The sequence below is a fragment of the Cololabis saira genome, chromosome 10, assembly GCF_033807715.1.
Source record: "Cololabis saira isolate AMF1-May2022 chromosome 10, fColSai1.1, whole genome shotgun sequence".
In the NCBI taxonomy this organism is placed as follows: domain Eukaryota; kingdom Metazoa; phylum Chordata; class Actinopteri; order Beloniformes; family Belonidae; genus Cololabis; species Cololabis saira.
The window spans coordinates 46,070,245-46,089,704 of record NC_084596.1 but is presented as its reverse complement, the minus strand read 5'-3'; the positions used below and the strand labels follow the sequence as shown (position 1 = coordinate 46,089,704).

Below are 19,460 nucleotides of genomic sequence, written 5' to 3'. Positions count from 1 at the left end.
GGACATGCCTGGAACACCTCCCTAGGGAGGATCCAGGAGGATCCGGTACAGATGCCCAAGCCACCTCAGCTGACTCCTCTCAATGTGAAGGAGCAGCGGCTCGACTCCGAGCTCCTCCCGGGTGACCGAACTCCTCACCCTATCTCTAAGGGAGCGTCCAACCACCCTGCGAAGGAAACTCATCTCTAAGGGAGTGTCCAGCCACCCTGCGGAGGAAACTCATCTCTAAGGGAGCGTCCAGCCACCCTGCAGAGGAAACTCATCTCTAAGGGAGCGTCCAGCCACCCTGCGGAGGAAACTCATCTCTAAGGGAGCGTCCAGCCACCCTGCGGAGGAAACTCATCTCTAAGGGAGCGTCCAGCCACCCTGCGGAGGAAACTCATCTCTAAGGGAGCGTCCAGCCACCCTGCGGAGGAAACTCATCTCGGCCGCTTGTATCCGTGATCTTGTCCTTTCGGTCACTACCCAAAGTTCATGACCATAGGTGAGGGTAGGGGCGTAGATTGATCGGTAAATCGAGAGCTTCGCCTTTCGACTCAGCTCCTTCTTCACCACGACGGTCCAGTACATCGACCGCATTACTGCGGACGCTGCACCGATCCGCCTGTCAATCTCACGCTCCATCGTTCCCTCACTCGTGAACAAGATCCCGAGATACTTGAACTCCTCCACCTGAGGCAGGACTTCTCCACCCACCCGGAGAAGGAACACCACCCTTTCCCGGTGGAGAAACATGGCCTCGGTCTTGGAGGTGCTGATTCTCATCCCTGCCGCGTCGCACTCGGCCGCAAACCGCCCCAGCACATGCTGGAGGTCCCGGTCCGATGAAGCCAACAGGACAACATCATCTGCAAAAAGCAGAGATGAAATCCTGAGGTTCCCAAACCGGATCCCCTCCGGCCCCTGGCTGCGCCTAGAAATCCTGTCCATAAAAATTATGAACAGGACCGGTGACAGGAAATAATAAAAGGCTTGCAATATTTCAGTTGATTTGTAATGAATCCAGAATGTATGACATTTTTGTTTTTTTAATTGCATTACAGAAAATAAAGAACTTTATCACAATATTCTAATTTTCTGAGACAGTCCTGTAAATCAAAATATGCAATAGAAAAACGAGAACTTCCATATTGCCAACCGGTCCCAGCAGGACCAGTTCCCAGTAGTAACAGAAATACTGGACAAAGTATCTCTGGGAAGTAAAGGCAAAGTGCCAGTGTGGCCATTGTTACAAAGAACAGGCCACTAGGTGAGTGTGTTTCACTCATGGGATAAACCAGACACCAACTTTCAACCCGTCTATAAACTCAAACACGTTGGTTGTAAACAACTCTCATGAATTATATATCACTTACAACTATGTCAAACACTCTTTTTGTCTTCTAGCTGTCAGTGCTGGGAGTATGTACTCACCAGAGCATGTTATGTAACTCCAATAGTATCCTTATGATGTGTGTTGTCCAGTCTGTGTTACCATTCACCATCATCAGTGTGATGTCTCCTTACAGAGTGAGAGCGAGGCTTCACCTCCACCTCTCGTCTGCATCCACGCGTCACCCCTCAGCTCTTTCTCCAGCTTCTCTCACTCGTCCACCCGCACCTCCATTCCCAGCTCCCTCAGTGTCAGCGTTGACAACAACTTCTCCCCAGTCTGCAGACTTGTGGAGTATTTACAAAAACGGACATTTCCCCCTCTACGTTTTGAAACATACCATCATTTCCAGGAACCTGCATAAATATCTGTTAAGGTGCTATGAGCAGCCAAACCTACAGGGGGCAGTGTAACGAGAAGATAAAGTCATGCTAGCCAATCAGAATCCTGGAAAAAAACATCAACAAATGACACCAGTAACTTCCAGTTACTTCCAAGATGAACGAGAGTCTTTGGTTTGGAGCGACAGAGAAGTGGAGTTACTTTTAAGTGTGACGTTAGAATATAAAACAAGTAAAATACAAGAAAATATTGACGGTTACAAACTAATTGTAACCACAGGTGTCACTCATGACGCTGGTGACGTTTCTGTCTCATAATGTGACATTCTGAAGACTAAATGTCTGTTTCTCTCCGTTTACAAGCAAACGTGAAGATGGGGTTTTTGCAAATCTCCACTTTGCCCGGAGTTTCCAGAAATGGAGACATTTGTATTATTTTGATATTTCAGCGGTGTTGTTACACTGAAGTCACTGGACTAGAAATCATGACAGATTGGACACTTTACTGCACATAAAGATGTTCACCTAGTTTAACTTTAAATTAATGAAGCATTCAATTTGCTCTGTGATGGTTGAACGGCACTGTGGCCGACTAAACTAAACGGCTGCAGAACTAAACATTTAAAAAGCAGAAACAGCCTTTTGGGTGCGAGTGCTGCAGTCAGCCAGCCGGCTGCAGGATTTACTGATCTGAGCTGATGCTGGCCAGATGGCCTGATGCAGCACCGTCTAATTACTCCTCCATAGATCCTCTCTCATGTGTACTGGGTCAGCAGTGTTCCCCGTCCTCCACTGCCACCTCATGGAGACTCTGATACAGACCCAGCTGAGACCAGCGCTGTCAGGGGAGAAAACTCAGTGGGCCAGCGTCCAACTAAAGAGCATATTTTAGAACATTTCAGTAGCCCAGTAGTTTCTCTTTCTCTTTACTGTTGGAGAAGAAGTCCAACTGTGAGAAGAAAAGTCTTTAAACTTGCTGTTTTGTTGCAACAAGAACAGAAATACTGATGTTTCTTCTGGTCACTGGAAGCTGATTATCAGCGGCAGGAAAGGAAAAGCGTGTTGTGTATTTATATCAACACTAAGTAACCGAGATACATGAAAATGAAACCATATGTGGCTTTAGAGCAGGAAGAGAGAAGAGATCCAGCATCATGATTAGAGAATGAGATGCACGGATCAGCTGAGAAATGACTGGAAATTGTAGTTTTCTATTGTAAGTTGTTCAGAAATCACATAATATGATGTGGAAAGAGACAATAATACAGTGTAAGTTAGTTCTCCAGGGTCTAGGTGGATTGTTAATAAGGACACTTAAAGAAGCTTCCTGGTGATCTGAAGGGGCTGAGAAATCAGGGGCCGGATTCACCAATATGTTCTTAAGAACGATCTTAAGAAATGTCTTAAGATCTGAAATTAAGAAGTTCATAAGAAAGTTTTTAAGTGCAATTCCTCAATATTTTCTTAAGAACCGTCATTTCTTACGAATTTCTTATTTTTCCTACTTAAGAACTTCTTAAAATATGTCATTGCACGCGCCAACAAACAACATTTATACAGGTAGTTTGGTCTTAACCGTCAGTCACTCACTAAACATGGAGAAGGAGAAAAAGAGATGCAGGAACTTTTCAATTCAATTCAATTCAATTCAATTTTATTTATATAGCGTCTAATACAACAGAGTTGTCTCTAGACGCTTTCCAGAGACCCAGAACATGAACCCCCGAGCAATTATTACATAAACAATGGCAGGTAAAAACTCCCCTAGTGGGAGAAAAACCTTAAGCCAAACAGTGGCAAGGAAAAGGTTTTCAAGGTTATGGTGGATGAGATTAATGTGTGAAAAAAATACTATTGGGGAAATTAATAATAATGAACTACCACGCTAACTAACATGCTAACAAACAGTTAACAGGGTCTTTGTGTAATTAATTACAAAGTATATCCTCAAACTATGACCTACTAGTCTAAACTTGTCTAAAATGTGTTGAAAAAGTTGATATTAGAGGCTTATTATTATTATTATTATTATTATTATTATTATTATTATTATTATTATTATTATTATTATTATTATTATTATTATTATTATTATTATTATTACCTTTCCACAGAAGACATTTTAAGACAGGTCAAGGTTGTGTTAAAGTTAGGAAAAAAGTCGAGAACAAATTTGAGAACTTTTATTTCAAGAATACCATTTATTCTTCAGTTTTTTCTTAAGAAGAAACTTAAGAAGAAAGTTGAGAAAATACTTAAGAACTTTTTTGGAGAATATGACTTCTCCTCTTTTTTCTTCTTAAGACCAAACTTAATAAAAAAATGACACTTAAGAAGATTATTTTTCTTAAGAATGTTTTGTGAATCTGGCCCCTGATCTGTACTGCAGAGAACCAGCAGACAGCAAAGCTGTTGCTGCAGTTACAACAACCAGGTACAGTCAGGGGCTGGAGCTTTACAACTTCCTCCAAAATGACAAAGGTATGGTTTCTTACCAGGAAGGAAACAATTGTGTGGTAGTATTGGGAGGTCGTATAATCAAAGGCTGAATACATTAAACATCTCAGAATAATGATTAGTGCCCTCCAGGTAAACCACCAGCTCTGTCAGCTGCTCAAATGTCCTTCCAAATGTAAAACCAAATAATAATAATGATCATTTTAAGAAAAAAGCTTTCAAAGTTGCATAGAAGTTGCTTTTCTGGTTGGTGGAGGGACGGTGCTTTGGGGCTACAGTTGTGAGAGTATGGATCAGCAGCCACGGCTAAGAAGTTGGGTCTTGTTTGTCGTTCAAAGTTATTCTCTTTAAATAAGAAAAATACCCAGCTGGTTTCCAGAGTCAGACAGAATCCTCTTAAACTCCTGATGGGGAGGGTGAGGAGGGAAACAAGACAACCCTCCAGACGTCACAGTGAAACATACTGACACCTATTGATAGACATCATAATTAGTACGGACCTAACAGAACAGGAGCTGCACTTATTGACTACGTTTACGTGCAGTCAAAATTGGGGTTATTGCTAATATTCCGGTTACTGAAACATTCGGAATATTCAGTTTACATGGTGATTAATCATTTGGGATATCTGGATCAAACCAACGACGCACGGAGAACGTGTGTGGTGGCATAAATTGTTGTTCAAAAATGAATGTCAGGACACCTCAGCTGTCTTTCTGAAGTTTTAATGAAGAGAGGAAAAACATTCAATTGAATGGAGGGTCACACAGTGCCGATCTGAACAGACGCTCAGTCAGCCAGTAATGCCCTAGCAATGTTTAAGCACACGCTATCTTATAGTGGCCAGGCTGGGAACAACTAGACAAAATATCACCCTGGCAACCATGCCAGGCTCTGTGTCAAAGGAGCAAGACCTCGGCATAGGAATATTCACTTGAAAACAGGCAAAAGACATTGTTTATGCCAAAATTTCCCATTACATTTCACCCTTTTTTGCATTTTATGCTAAACCACAAAAAAAAAAAAAGGAAATTTTGCAATGACCTACCCCGTGACCTTTATGCTCTGTCCCGCACCAGCCAAATGCTAGCGCACCCCGTCTCCAACTCGGGAGTTAAAGAAACCCCGACAGAGGATCATAGGTCACGGGTACAGAAGAGCCAAAACCCCTCCCTCCACTAGACAAAGGGAGAGTCAAAAGACTCAATCTGTCTAGCTACTCTATCATAGATAAAAAGGGAAAAAAAAACCTGAAGGGGAAAAGACCCATTATGAAATATAAACTAATCTACTTCAAACAATAACAAAACAATTCACCAAATCACATTCAGCACTAGGCCGGAGGTCAATGATCGACTTTGTTGTCGTTTCATCTGACCTTCGGCCGCATGTCTTGGACACTCAGGTGAAGAGAGGGGCTGAGCTGTCAACTGATCACCACCTGGTGGTGAGTTGGATGCGCTGGCGGAGGGAGAGGTTGGACAGACCGGGCAGACCCAAACGGATTGTGAGGGTCTGTTGGGAACGTCTGGCCGAGCCCTCTGTCAGGGACATCTTCAACTCCCACCCCCGGGAGAGCTTCTCTCGGATCCCGGGGGAGGCGGGGGACATCGAGTCCGAGTGGACCATGTTCTCTGCCTCCATTGTCAACGCGGCGGCTCGAAGCTGTGGACGCAAGGTCTCCGGTGCCTGTCGTGGCGGCAATCCTAGAACCCGGTGGTGGACACCGGAAGTACAGGATGCCGTCAGACTGAAGAAGGAGTCCTACCGGGCTATGTTGGCCGGTGGGACTCCTGACGCAGTAGATAGCAGTAGACGCAGTAGACGCAGGCCAAGCGGGCCGCGGCTCGGGCAGTCTTGGAGGCAAAAACTCGGGTCTGGGAGGAGTTCGGGGAGGCAATGGAGGAGGACTTTCATCTCTGCTTTTTGCAGATGATGTTGTCCTGTTGGCTTCATCAGACCGGGACCTCCAGCATGTGCTGGGGCGGTTTGCGGCCGAGTGCGACGCGGCAGGGATGAGAATCAGCACCTCCAAGACCGAGGCCATGGTTCTCGACCGGGTGAAAAGGGTGGCATGCCTTCTCCGGGTGGGTGGAGAAGTCCTGCCTCAGGTGGAGGAGTTCAAGTATCTCGGGATCTTGTTCACGAGTGAGGGAACAATGGAGCGTGAGATTGAGAGACGGATCGGTGCAGCGTCCGCAGTAATGCGGTCGATGTACTGGACCGTTGTGGTGAAGAGGGAGCTGAGTCGAAAGGCGAAGCTCTCGATTTACCGGTCAATCTACGCCCCTACCCTCACCTATGGTCATGAACTTTGGGTAGTGACCGAAAGGACAAGATCGCGGATACAAGCGGCCGAGATGAGTTTCCTCCGCAGGGTGGCTGGACGCTCCCTTAGAGATGAGTTTCCTCTGCAGGGTGGCTGGACGCTCCCTTAGAGATGAGTTTCCTCCGCAGGGTGGCTGGACGCTCCCTTAGAGATGAGTTTCCTCTGCAGGGTGGCTGGACGCTCCCTTAGAGATAGGGTGAGGAGTTCGGTCACCCGGGAGGAGCTCGGAGTCGAGCCGCTGCTCCTTCACATTGAGAGGAGTCAGCTGAGGTGGCTTGGGCATCTGTACCGGATGCCTCCTGGACGCCTCCCTAGGGAGGTGTTCCAGGCATGTCCCACCGGGAGGAGACCCCGGGGAAGACCCAGGACACGCTGGAGAGACTATGTCTCTCGGCTGGCCTGGGAACGCCTCGGACTCCCCCCGGAAGAGCTGGAGGAAGTGTCTGGGGTGAGGGAAGTCTGGGCATCCCTGCTGAGGCTGCTGCCCCCGCGACCCGGTAACGGATAAAGCGGGAGAAGATGAGTGATGAGTGAGTGACATTCAGCACAACAGTCCATGAAGGGAAAAGGAGAAGAAAAAATCAAAGGCACTGTGTGACCAAGCGGTTAAGGATAAAATGTGATAAAACGTAAAATAATGATAATAATAATAATAAAAAATAACAAAATTCTCCATATTTCCTGGCATAACCCTCCATGTATCAACCCACCGTAACACGGGGCTAATGCTTGATTCCCTCACATTGTCAACAGGACATAACAGCTCATAATCAGTTCAAAACAGCATTAATGAAAACATCAACTTGAGGAAGGATTAATGCAGAATATGAAATTAAAGTAGCTCTTCTTCCTCCAAGAAAGGAGGAATCCACTCATCATCCTGGCCCACCTGCTGGGCAAACTGTCCAGCAGAGGCGGAGACGGCAGAAGTAACCTTTTTTCTTCATGAACGGCACAACACAACACAGGAAAACACACAAACCAAAAAGAACAGTCAGGAGTGGGGCAGAGAGGTGGAACAGCGCGGTTTGCCACCCTGAAATGGAAAACCAGGACCTCCTCTGCAAATGCAACAATTTATCCAGGTGTCCGACAACATTTGTCACATTGATCTCATTGGTCAGCTTCCTCGTCACAGTGGCCATGGCACGGTACCACATGTTGTCCACTAGTTGCGCCGTCGTTTAGCAATTCCCGTCATTTCTGCTTCTTCTTCCTGTATCCAAATTCAAAACAAATGCTGCTTCACGCAACTTTTCTCTCTCCTTCTTGTAAATCTGTCTATCCCGGTTTTCTACCGTCTACAAATGCAGAAATGTTCATATCCTTCAATACATTTATGAAGTGATTAGTCTCCTTCTGGTCTTGGTTTCTCCGTGTTTATAAGAACTTCCTGGACTCAAAAGACCAGGATTCCTTATTGTACTATTGTACTCGATAAGTACAATGGATCACTGCAAAAACTCACAATCTTAACAAGAATATTTGTCTTATTTCTAGTTAAAATGTCTCATTTTAGTAAAAAAAAATCTTATTTCACTTAAAACAAGACTCATCACTGGAAAAATCAACAATTTTCACCTGTTTCAAGTAGATTTTCACTTGAAATAAGTAGAAAAATCTGCCAGTGGAACAAGATTTTTTTGCTTGTTTTTCTTAGACTATATTGTCCTTCTTTAGCTTGAAACATTTTTTGAATGTTTTCAGGCAGTGAATTATTTCTTGCTTTGAACATTATTATTGCTGTTCTAATTTTCACTAAGTCCATAAATTTCAAAGTCTGTAATTTAAGAAATAGAGGATTGGTGTGATCGAGATACCCAGCATGATTTATTATCCTTACTGCTCTTTTTTGCAATGTGCATATCCTTTGTAAGGTGCTCTTGTAAGTATTACCCCAGATTTCAACACAATAGATCAGATATGGTAATATGAGTGCACAGTACAGATTGTATAGTGTTGTTTAGTTCAAGATGTGTCTACATTTATTCAGCACTCCAATACTCCTTGCCATCTTAGAACACAGATACCTAATGTGGGCCTTCCAGCATAACTTGTGGTCTATTAAGACACCCAAAAATTTGTTTTCATAAACTCTTTCTAATACAACATTATTCATTTCTATTTGAACATCTTCATTCATTTTACGATTTCCAAATAACATAAATTTTGTTTTCTTCAAATTCAATGATAACTTATTTGTATCAAACCAACATTTTAATTTAACCAATTCTTTCGTGACCACTTCCACGAGCTGCGGCAAGTCTTCTCCAGAACAAAAAATATTTGTGTCATCCGCAAATACAACAAACTTAAGTACCTTTGAAACTTTACAAATATCATTGATATACAAAATAAAAAGTTTTGGGCCTAAGACTGACCCTTGTGGGACACCACAGGTAATATTAAGACTCTTAGACTTATGCTGACCCATCTGCACAAATTGACGCCTGTTTTTAATGTAGCTGTTAATCCAATCAAATGCAACCCCTCTTATGCCATGCCGCTCCAGTTTTTTTAGTAGTATCTCATGATCAATTGTGTCAAATGCTTTTTTTAGGTCAACAAATATTCCCATAGCATATTTCTTATCCTCTATACAGTTTGTTATTTCCTCTACCAACTCAATTAATGCCATGGAAGTTGATCTGCCTGACCTAAACCCATACTGACTGTCCATTAATATATTGTTTTTTTCAATGAAATTATCCAGTCTTGTAACAAAAAGTTTTTCGATTATTTTTGAGAACTGAGAAAGCAAGGATACAGGTCTATAGTTGGTGAACAGGTGTTTGTCACCATCTTTATACAACGGAATTACTTTAGCCACTTTCATTTTTTCTGGAAATGTTCCTGTTTTGAATGATAAATTACATAAGTGAGTTAGCGGTTTCACAATTCCATGTATTATTTTCTTTACAAGAAACATATCAATATCATTCCAATCTTTTGATGTCTTACTTGTACACTTATTTACAATATCTATAATTTCCTTACTTTTTACAGTTCCCAGTATGATTGAGTTTGGATTTCTCTCCACCCATTTTTCCTCAACAAATTTCTTCCCGGAGTTTTTTATTTCTTTGGCCAGTTCAGGACCCACATTAACAAAGAAATTGTTAAATCTATCAACCACTTCATTCCTATTGGTAATTGTTATGTCTTTGTCCGTAAACCATTCAGGGTAGTCTGGTTTGTTTTGTTTTTTTCTAATAATATTATTTAATATAGTCCATGTACTTTTTATGTTATTTTTATTATTATCTAATAATTTATTATAATAATCCTTCTTACATACCCTCATAATATTAGTTAATTTGTTTTTATATTTCTTATATTTAACCTCCGCCTCTTTTGTTCTATATTTTATAAAATGCCTATACAGAGTATTCTTTTTCTTACAGGCATTTTGCAGTCCCTTAGTCATCCAGGGGTTTTCAGAATACTTTTTGTTACTAGTACATTGTTTGATTGGACAGTTTTTGTCATATGCATTTTTGAATATGTCTAAAAATAATTCATACGCTTTGTTAACATCAGTTTCTTCACAAAGTACTTTCCAATTATAATTCATTAAGTCATTTCTAAATGCTGTTATCGATTCCTCAGATCTTACTCTCCTGTACTCAACTTCTTTACACGACCAGTTCCTTTTGTAGCTACATTCATGAATCACAAAGACAGGCAGGTGATCACTAATATCATTAACTAATACTCCGCTTACAGTATTGTCCATATTGTTTGTAAAAATGTTGTCAATCAAAGTGGCTGAGTGGGATGTTATTCTGGTTGGTTTTATGATTGTTGGAAATAAACCCATACTGTACATTGCCTCAACAAAGTCATCTGTCATTTTATGCCTGCTGGGATTCAACAAGTCTATGCACAGACATATTTGACTTTTTGCTTTTCTTTAGTGAACACCTTTTCCATATTTTCTATAAAGATTCCAATGTTTGACCCAGGTTTCCTATACACACAACTGACAATTACATTTTTAATTTTTTCCATGCATATTTCAATAGTAATGCACTCCATTACATCATCAATGGTAACCGACATATTGTTCACAACCTTATATCTGAGGCCTTTATCAACAAATAGAGCCACACCTCCTCCAACTTTGCTTTCTCTACTAATGTAATTCAGCTCATATCCCTGCAAAACAAAATCTGTGCCTCTTCCTTCGTTAAGCCATGTTTCTGAGACGGCGATAATATTAAAATGCGTTTTGAACTGTGATAAATATTCTTTTATACTTTGGAAGTTTGTATATAAACTTCTGCTGTTGAAATGAATAATATGTATCCCATGTTCAATAGTAATATTATTGTTAAACTGCTTCTCTGTATAATAACAGCAACTGGTGTTTATATTTTTAAAAAGATTATATTCTGGATCTATATCCTGTTCATATTCTATTAAGTTTTGTCCCAGGTTGAGATGTTCAATATACTGAAAATCATTTATGTTATCAGACATGTTTGTGGTAAAGATGAGAACAATAGCAAAACAAACAAAAAGAACATTTAAAAATATCTAAACTAAACATTACTACCTATTCACTAGGTTGTTCGGAATCATGAACATATTTGAACTAATGGTTACATAACTTATCCAGCTGCTCAGTGCTCCTAATACATATCACTTTGGCCTGTTCAGGACTACCATTTAATTTAACGAACACCTTGCAATTTGCAGTCCACGTGGACTGAATTTTCCCCTTCTTTTTCAGGAACCGTGCTTGTTTTGCTATATCAGCATTTGCTTTAGTGAGATGCTCGTTAATATACACATTTGTGCCCTTCAATTTCCTGCCCTGCTTAAGCAGGTCAGTTTTGTTCTTTCTGTTAGCAAAACGGACAATGACAACTTGTTTGCCTTTTTGGACCTTTGATGGTATAATGTGACATGCTTCAATGTCCACCCTGTTTACCGAGATGTCATTGTCATGAAGGAAAGTTGTTACCTGTGCCTCTGTTGATTCATCATGTTCATCAGTGTCCTCTTGTTACACTCCTTTCAGGGCCTTGGCATAAGATCGTGGCTTGATCGACAGACCAGTTATAATGACATTGTTCATTCTCGAGTACTGTTCTAAGTCCGATACTCGGTTCTCAAGGAAATTAATTTTGCTCTTTTGCTCCTCATTCTGTTTCTTGAGCTCTTTAATTTCATTCATCAGATTTAGTATTGAACGTTGCTGGTTGGCTATATTTGCCAGTTCTTCAGTCATCATGCTCACTGCATTCTTCAATTCCTCAATGTCTTTTTTAATTTCCTTAGTGGCCATCTTGCCACCAAAAGCCGCAATTTCAATTTAGAAGCAACTGCAGGGCGTGGCCTGGTGGCTAAACTGCTGCAAGGCCTGGGTCTGGGCCTGGTTGCCGTTGGTCGGAACTGCCGTTGGTCGGAACTGCCGTTCCGAGAATAAAGTCGTAATATTATGAGAATAAAGTCGTAATATTATGAGAATAAAGTCGTAATATTATGAGAATAAAGACGTAATAGAATAAAGATGTAATATTACGAGAATAAAGTCGTAATATTATGAGAATAAAGTCGTAATATTATGAGAATAAAGACGTAATAGAATAAAGATGTAATATTACGAGAATAAAGTCGTAATATTATGAGAATAAAGTCGTAATATTATGAGAATAAAGACGTAATAGAATAAAGTTGTAATATTACGAGAATAAAGTCGTAATATTATGAGAATAAAGACGTAATCTTATGAGAATAAAGACGTAATATTACGAGAATAAAGTTGTAATATTATGAAAATATAATTTCTGAGAACTCTAACAGGAACAGCATCTTCTCCCTGTGTTAAAATGAGGAATATTGAGCATCTTGTGAAGTTATATTTATATATGTATAATATATTTAATATTACGACTTTTTTCTCGTTATATTACGACTTTATTCTCAAAATATTACGACTTTATTCTCGTAATTTTACGACTTTATTCTAATATTATTATGATTTTTTTTTTTTTGTCTTAGTTTGACCCTAATACTCTGTCGTAGTTATCTTCACCATTGTTTCTGTAATTATTTCCTAATTTTATACCTTCTTCACCCTGCCTTGATCTGTACATTCTTTGTGTTAAATAAAGTTAAAAACAAAAAGAAACAATGTAATTTCCAAGTGCAGCAGCAGCAGCACAGCGGGGAGGTCGGTGTTTCCAGCCGGACCAGTATTCCCGGCACACCGCATGTCTCCGCGGAGGAAAGTACGGAACGCTGCAACGCTATTATGTTTCCGACGGCACATTTTAAGAGACGAACACCACGCTGACTGCATGTATTATTTTTTTCAGTTTGTTATTTAGTTGTTTTTGTCATAACTTATGTCCAGTGTCCAGTGTGTAACTTATGATAAGTTACACACTGGACTGCGTATCTTGTGTTAAAAGCTGTGATCAACTGTAACAGCAGAGTTTGTAGGATAAAAAACACCGAGAGGCGGAACCAGGTAAACAGAGATCTGTCAAGTCTGCGGTAAACAGGACAAAATAATCACACTAAACTGGAACTAAACTGAAACTAAACTGAAACTAAACTGCTCAAACAGCTCGGGCTTGACTGGCACGGTTAGTCTCGATTTAAGTTTAACTTGTGTTCGTTGAAAAGTAATAAGTTTAGCATGTATTTAACATTAAAGCCCCATTAGATCATTTGGTGAATCAGTTTTACTTCCCACAAAACTGTCCTAACATTTATGATGTTTAGAAAATCTATTTATTTAAGTTTGTTTTTTTTGTTCCTTATTTTCTATTTCCTATTTCATTAATGTGTCCACTCAGTACAGGCCTTTTCTATTGTGCTTGCTACATACTGAGAAAATTAGAATATTGTGATTTTCTGTAATGCAAATACAAAAAACAAAAATGTCATACATTCTGGATTCATTACAAATCAACTGAAATAATGCAAGCCTTTTATAGCCTTTTTTAGCCATTTTAATATTGCTGATCATGGCTTACAGCTTAAGAAAACTCAAATATCCTATCTCAAAAAAATAGAATATTCTGGGAATCTTAATCTTAAACTGTAAGCCATAATCAGCAATATTAAAATAATAAAATGCTTGCAATATTTCAGTTGATTTGTAATGAATCCAGAATGTATGACATTTTTGTTTTTTTAATTGCATTACAGAAAACAAAGAACTTTATCACAATATTCTAATTTTCTGAGACAGTCCTGTAGTATCTTTGATGTGCCTTGTTGGTTTTGTAAATTAAAGAATATTCAATATTAAAAAATAAATAAATGGCAGAGGGAACGCTGTTCAGTTTAAAATAATAATAATAAAAAAAAAAGGTTTTACTTCCCACAGATGATGTCAGGTCCAACAGGGTATCTGTGGGGCAGGATGAGCCCTGTTGGGCTCCGTGGTTAGTGTCCTGCAGGTGATCACTCAAGACTCCTCTCCCTGGCCCTACCCCTTCTCAACCTTTCCCCGACCCTGCACCCCAACCTGGGACTTGATGATTGGGCCGGAGCTTCGGGAGCTGCATGCTGGCCTGCGGTCCCCACCCCCGGTCATCCCGCTGCTGCTTCCACCTGCCTGCGGTCCCCACCCCCGGTCATCCCGCTGCTGCTTCCACCTGCCTGCGGTCCCCACCCCGGGTCATCCCGTTGCTGCTTCCACCTGCCTGCGGTCCCCACCCCCGGTCATCCCGCTGCTGCTTCCACCTGCCTGCGGTCCCCACCCCGGGTCATCCCGCTGCTGCTTCCACCTGCCTGCGGTCCCCACCCCCGGTCATCCCGTTGCTGCTTCCACCTGCCTGCGGTCCCCACCCCCGGTCATCCCGTTGCTGCTTCCACCTGCCTGCTGTGCTGCTGACGTCCCCGACCCCCCAGTCTGGCCCTCGGCAGGAGGGTCCCCCCTTATGAGCCTGGTCCTGCTCAAGGTTTCTTCCCTCCTAAAGGGGAGTTTTTACCTGCCATTGTTTATGTAATAATTGCTCGGGGGTTCATGTTCTGGATCTCTGGAAAGCGTCTAGAGACAACTTTGTTGTATTAGACGCTATATAAATAAAATTGAATTGAATTGAATTGAATTGAATTGAATTGAATTGAATCCCTGTGAGTCTCACGGCGGTGCGTGTCCCAGCATGCTGCAGGTGGACCCCGGCGTGTACATCGGCGCTGCCGCCGACCTCAATGACGTCCAGGCGCTGAGCGCTGCGTCCGTGAGCCACGTCCTCTCCGTGGACTCGGTGGACCCCGGGCCGCTGCTGCCGGCCGGCCCAGGCTTCTCCAGGAAGTGGGTGAACGTCCTGGACGAGGCGACGGCCGACCTCCTCAGCCACCTGGATGCCTGCTGCGCCTTCCTGGACCAGGCGCTGGACGGGGGCGGAGCCGCACTCGTCCACTGGTAATGGAGTGATGTTTGGTACTTATTATTTAAGCTACCGACTCCTGTAACTGTTCTAGTGCAAGTGAAGCCAGCAGATGTAAGATGGGCTGGATTTGTTCATGAATGTGGCTCCTCCTCCTCCATGTGTGCCAGCCAGGCGGGCCGGAGTCGCAGCGCCACCGTGGTGACTGCGTATCTGATGAAGAAGTACCAGCTGGGCTTCAGCGAGGCTTACCTCAAACTGAAGACGCTCAAAGCAGACGTACAGTAAGCTTGTGTCCTTGTGTGTGTCCGGTAATGTCCCGTCTTCACATGAAGGGCCAACCTGGTTAAGGAGCATCAAACCAAATCAAATCTTATCTATGTGGAAATAACGCTGAAATATAAAGAAGCTTCCCAAAGTGTGATCTACGGTGGCCGAGACCCGCCATTGCTGAAAATTAAAGAAACGCTGCAAATAAAAAAAAACAACGCAAATAAAAAAGCCACAATGGATGTGAATTACCGGGGACTATTATTGCTGATGCACCGGTGTTTTTATGTGAGAGGAGAAGAAGAAGACGAAAAAAATTACACGTAGCGACGTTGAACACTAACCTTTTCACTTATTTTCTCGTTCGTTGTTCTTCTTATTCCTCGCTCTTCTTATTTCTTCCTTTTCACTTACGTCCTCTTCGTCTTCTTCTTCTCCTCTCACGTAAAAAACAGTCGTTTTTTTTTTATTTGCAGCAGCATTTATTATTTTATTTGCGGCGTTTCTTTTATTTGCAGCTGGGTTTCTTTTTGTTTGCAGCGTTTATTTTATTTGCTAAGCGTTTCTTTTATTTGCAGCAGCGTTTGTTTCTGTTTGCAGCTTTACTTTAATTTTCAGCAATGGCGGTCTCGGCCACCGTAGTGATCCATGGTGGAATAGGAAACTGAAGATGTGCAGCTACATATAGATATATGCGGGCTATATGCACATGTTTCCCTCCAGTTCTGCAGCGCAGCTTGAAGCCCCGCCCCCTGCAGACATGGACAGACTTGAATCCACCCAGCAGCGCGATGCAGGAGGTTTTTGACGCTGTCAGTGTGACTCCAGCATTGTAAACGGTTTCAGGGTGAACAGCGGCTTCCAGCAGCAGCTCCAGCTGTATGAAGACATGCAGTGGGAGGTGGACACGGCCAGTCCTGCATACAAACAATACAGACTGATGAAGATCGCTGAGAGATACCCAGGTAACACACGCACACACACAGACACACACACACACACACACACACACACACACACACACACACACAGAGACACACACACAGACAGACAGACAGACAGACGCACACAGAGGCACGCACGCACACACACACACACACACACACACACACACACACATAACCACACACACGCGCGCACACGCACACACACACACACATAACCACACACACACACACACACACACACACACACACACACACACACACACAAAATCTGCCTCAGTGCCCACGCTCACATTTGTGTGGTGCGCGTGTGCGTGTGTGTGCGTGTGTGCGTGCGTGCGTGCGTGTCTCTGTGTGCGTGTGCGTGTGTGTGTGCGTGTGTGTGTGCAGAGCTCCAGCAGGTTCCCAGGGAGGTGTTCGCCCTGGACCCGGCCCACTCCCGCTCCTCTGAGGTTTCCTACAGGTGCAGGAAGTGCAGGTGAACAGATTTCTGCAGGCCATGAAGATACAAAGATGCATTTGTACTAGTGTTGTCCGGCGATTAAAACAATTAATCTAATTAATTACAGGTTTTATAATTAATTAATCTAATTAACGTGCTAAACTGACAGCCCTAATTTGTATCTGTTAGATTTTGGGCCAATCCCCATCCCCCCCCTACTTTCTACCACTAGCCCTAAAAATGAAGCCACAGGCGTAGGTCCTTGTAATGTTCCCTAGGGATTGGGACACCACTTGCTACGTCACTGCGTGGTTTAGGTTCGGGTACGTAAGCGACTGCGTAGTTACGTTTGCACAAACGTCAGACCATATCAGGAAGCCCAGAGCTAAAAGCTGTTTTAATTTCAGCTGTATCGCTGGTAATATGCCACTTTATTAAGTTTTAATATTTTTTCAGGCGTAAAAGTAACCGTTAAGATCCCCAACCTGGGCTCAGTTTATCCAAATAACGCCTGTTAAGAAATTTGATCCAAAGTTTTTGGGATGAGAAGAGACGCCGGCCCAGGAGCTGATTTATGGCGAGATCTGAAAAGACTTCGCAACAACGAGCAAACGAGTGATTATGTACATTCACTGAGTGAATATTATGAAAGTAAAATATATATTTCTCGCTAGAAATGTAATCAAAACACATTTTTATGCAGAAACTAACTCAAAATATTGATTTTATTCACTAAAAATAAGAAATGTCAGCCATGTTTTTTTGTTTGATTCAGTCTGCAAATGATGACGTAAAGCATTCTGGGAAATTTTCTCTAGCCCTCGGTCGTGAGTCAGAATCTGAAATCCCTCGCTGTGAAGAACTAGATTCATTTCCTGACGATTCAACAGCGTTAACTAACCGGGAGGATAAACCATCACTCACAGAGAAGTTCATCGTTCATTTATGGCACTTTTCCACTAGTATCTACTCAGCCCGACTCGGCTCACCTTCATTTATTTTAGACACCCAGATCAGAAGTAGGAGGTTGGAGAGAAGCTGCTGTGACGTATTTGATTGTGTATCTAAAGGAAGAAGACAACAACACTAAAGATGTAGAACCTGGAGGAGATGATAGATGTGCTGCTGGGTCTGTGGCTTGTGTTTGATATCAAGTTAAAAAATGAGAGAGAGAGAAACTTCAAGCAGCAACGCTTTTTTTTGTTAGTTTGTCTCTGTGCTGCTGAAAAGTCAGCTGGAGCCGTGAGCAGCTATGAAGAGACAGATCTCCTGGTAGATCTGGTCGTTCCTTATCACCGTCTAGATCTTTTTAATTCTCTCCTCAGCACCAGGTTTATGAACATCTGACCCTCAGAGTTGGATCATGAAACAGACTTTTGCTGCCGTTGCTGGTTGAATAAAATGAACCAGAATCCGTCAGAGTCTCTTTCTCTGATTTCCTCCTCCTGACTCAGACGTCTGACTCCAACCCCCCGACCAATCGGTGGCCTGTAGTGTGATGATGTCAGATACAGCCGACTCAGCAGCTTAGAACCTCAGAATAGATACAGAAAAGTATCTACTCGGCACCGAGGCGAGTGGAGTCGGGCTGAGTAGGTTCTAGTGGAAAAGCTCCATTAGACGGCGCATGTCGGCCGACGGTGGTGATCTGGAGGCGTAGCGGCATCTCTGAGACGTTTCATGGAACCTCATCAGAGACGAAGCACTAACGTTACTAACGTTGAGCCTCTCTCTGCAGCCGGACGCTGTTCCGGGACTCCAGCATTCTGGGTCATCCCGTGGGAGACGGAGCATCAGCCTTCATTCACAAGAAGTCCAGGAACATGTCTGGTAATCCCACCCAGCCTCCGTGCTCAGCACCTCTCACGCCGTGGCCCGGTGGCCCGGTGGCCCGGTGGCCCGGTGGCCCGGCAGGCCACGGCTCTCCGCTCACATGCAGCTCACGCTCACGTCTCTCTTCCAGGGGAGCTCACCTGCACGTCCTACTTCGTGGAGCCCGTGCTGTGGATGGAGCAGGCCTTGCTGGGCGTGATGAACGGACAGGTAACACACACGCAGCTGCTGCATGATGCTTTTGAATTCAGAATTAATCCAAATTAATTATTCCAAATTAAACTATTTTCCTTCCAGTTTACATGGAAATGGTAATTCCAAATTGAGGTTTACATGGAAAACAGGTTTGATCAGCTTCATCCAATTCCTCTCCAGGTCTGGGGGTTGGGAAGGTTCTGATTGGATAGGGGGGGGACCGGAAGTTAAACTACCGGAAGAAAAACTAACTTAGCCGCTACAACTTTGAAAAGCTCGTAATTTTGATGTTTCCTGTTTCCATCTGTTCTTTTAATGATTTCTATTTATTAAATAAATGGTCTCTGCTCTTGACCAGCGTTTACTGCTGCTGCATCTTGAAACTTTGTTAGGAAAACCAGCCCAGTGGAATATAAGATCATGGAGACAGACGGGCGAGGGAACGAGCAGAAAGAAACACCGGGATTAATTTAAAGAGGAATGAGTGGATACATGATCTGGAATTATTCTGTTCAGATTTATAATCAGATAAACCAGCCAATACTTCGAAATTAAGTTTAATTCAGAATGGCCATTTTCATTTGGAATTAGGTGTTTACATGGTAATTTTTACTCATTTTAAATCAGATTTAATTTAAATTCTGAATTAAGGAGGAATAACTCTCCCTGTAAACCCTGGGTTCTCCAGCATGAGCGTTTGTCCTCTCCCCCTCCCGTCTCAGCTGCTCTGTCCTAAGTGCAGCTCCAAGCTGGGCTCCTTCAGCTGGTACGGGGACCAGTGTTCCTGCGGCCGCTGGGTCACGCCCGCCTTCCAGCTGCACCGCACCCGGCTGGACGAGATCCGGCAACTCCCCGCTCAGAAGTGACCGCTTGCAGTACCCGGGCCCCAGAAGAAACGCTCAGGAGACTCAACACCACAC

The 19,460-nt window shown here is 42.9% G+C and overlaps 1 protein-coding gene across 2 annotated transcripts; it reads left to right on the top strand.

Annotated features, from left to right (window-relative positions):
* Window positions 1-12,761: 12,761 nt before the first annotated feature.
* Window positions 12,762-19,460, top strand: dusp12 (dual specificity phosphatase 12). Of its 2 annotated transcripts, none has more exons than XM_061731360.1 (8): window positions 12,762-12,980; window positions 14,628-14,891; window positions 15,027-15,140; window positions 15,973-16,091; window positions 16,461-16,548; window positions 18,251-18,342; window positions 18,476-18,555; window positions 19,263-19,460. In XM_061731360.1, the coding sequence occupies exons 2-8, from the start codon at window positions 14,629-14,631 to the stop codon at window positions 19,404-19,406; spliced, it is 900 nt and encodes a 299-aa protein (XP_061587344.1). In that variant the 5' UTR covers window positions 12,762-12,980; window position 14,628; the 3' UTR covers window positions 19,407-19,460. The 2 variants fall into 2 exon arrangements, with proteins under 2 accessions (XP_061587344.1, XP_061587345.1); XM_061731361.1 differs by lacking the exon at window positions 19,263-19,460 and adding an exon at window positions 18,721-18,888.

Excerpts from the sequence above, each read along its gene's own strand:
- dusp12 (XM_061731360.1), top strand. The coding sequence starts at position 14,629 with ATGCTGCAGGTGGACCCCGGCGTGTACATCGGCGCTGCCGCCGACCTC. Across the intron at positions 16,092-16,460 it reads GATCGCTGAGAGATACCCAG|AGCTCCAGCAGGTTCCCAGG; the intron begins GTAACACACGCA and ends GTGTGTGTGCAG. Across the intron at positions 16,549-18,250 it reads TACAGGTGCAGGAAGTGCAG|CCGGACGCTGTTCCGGGACT; the intron begins GTGAACAGATTT and ends CTCTCTCTGCAG.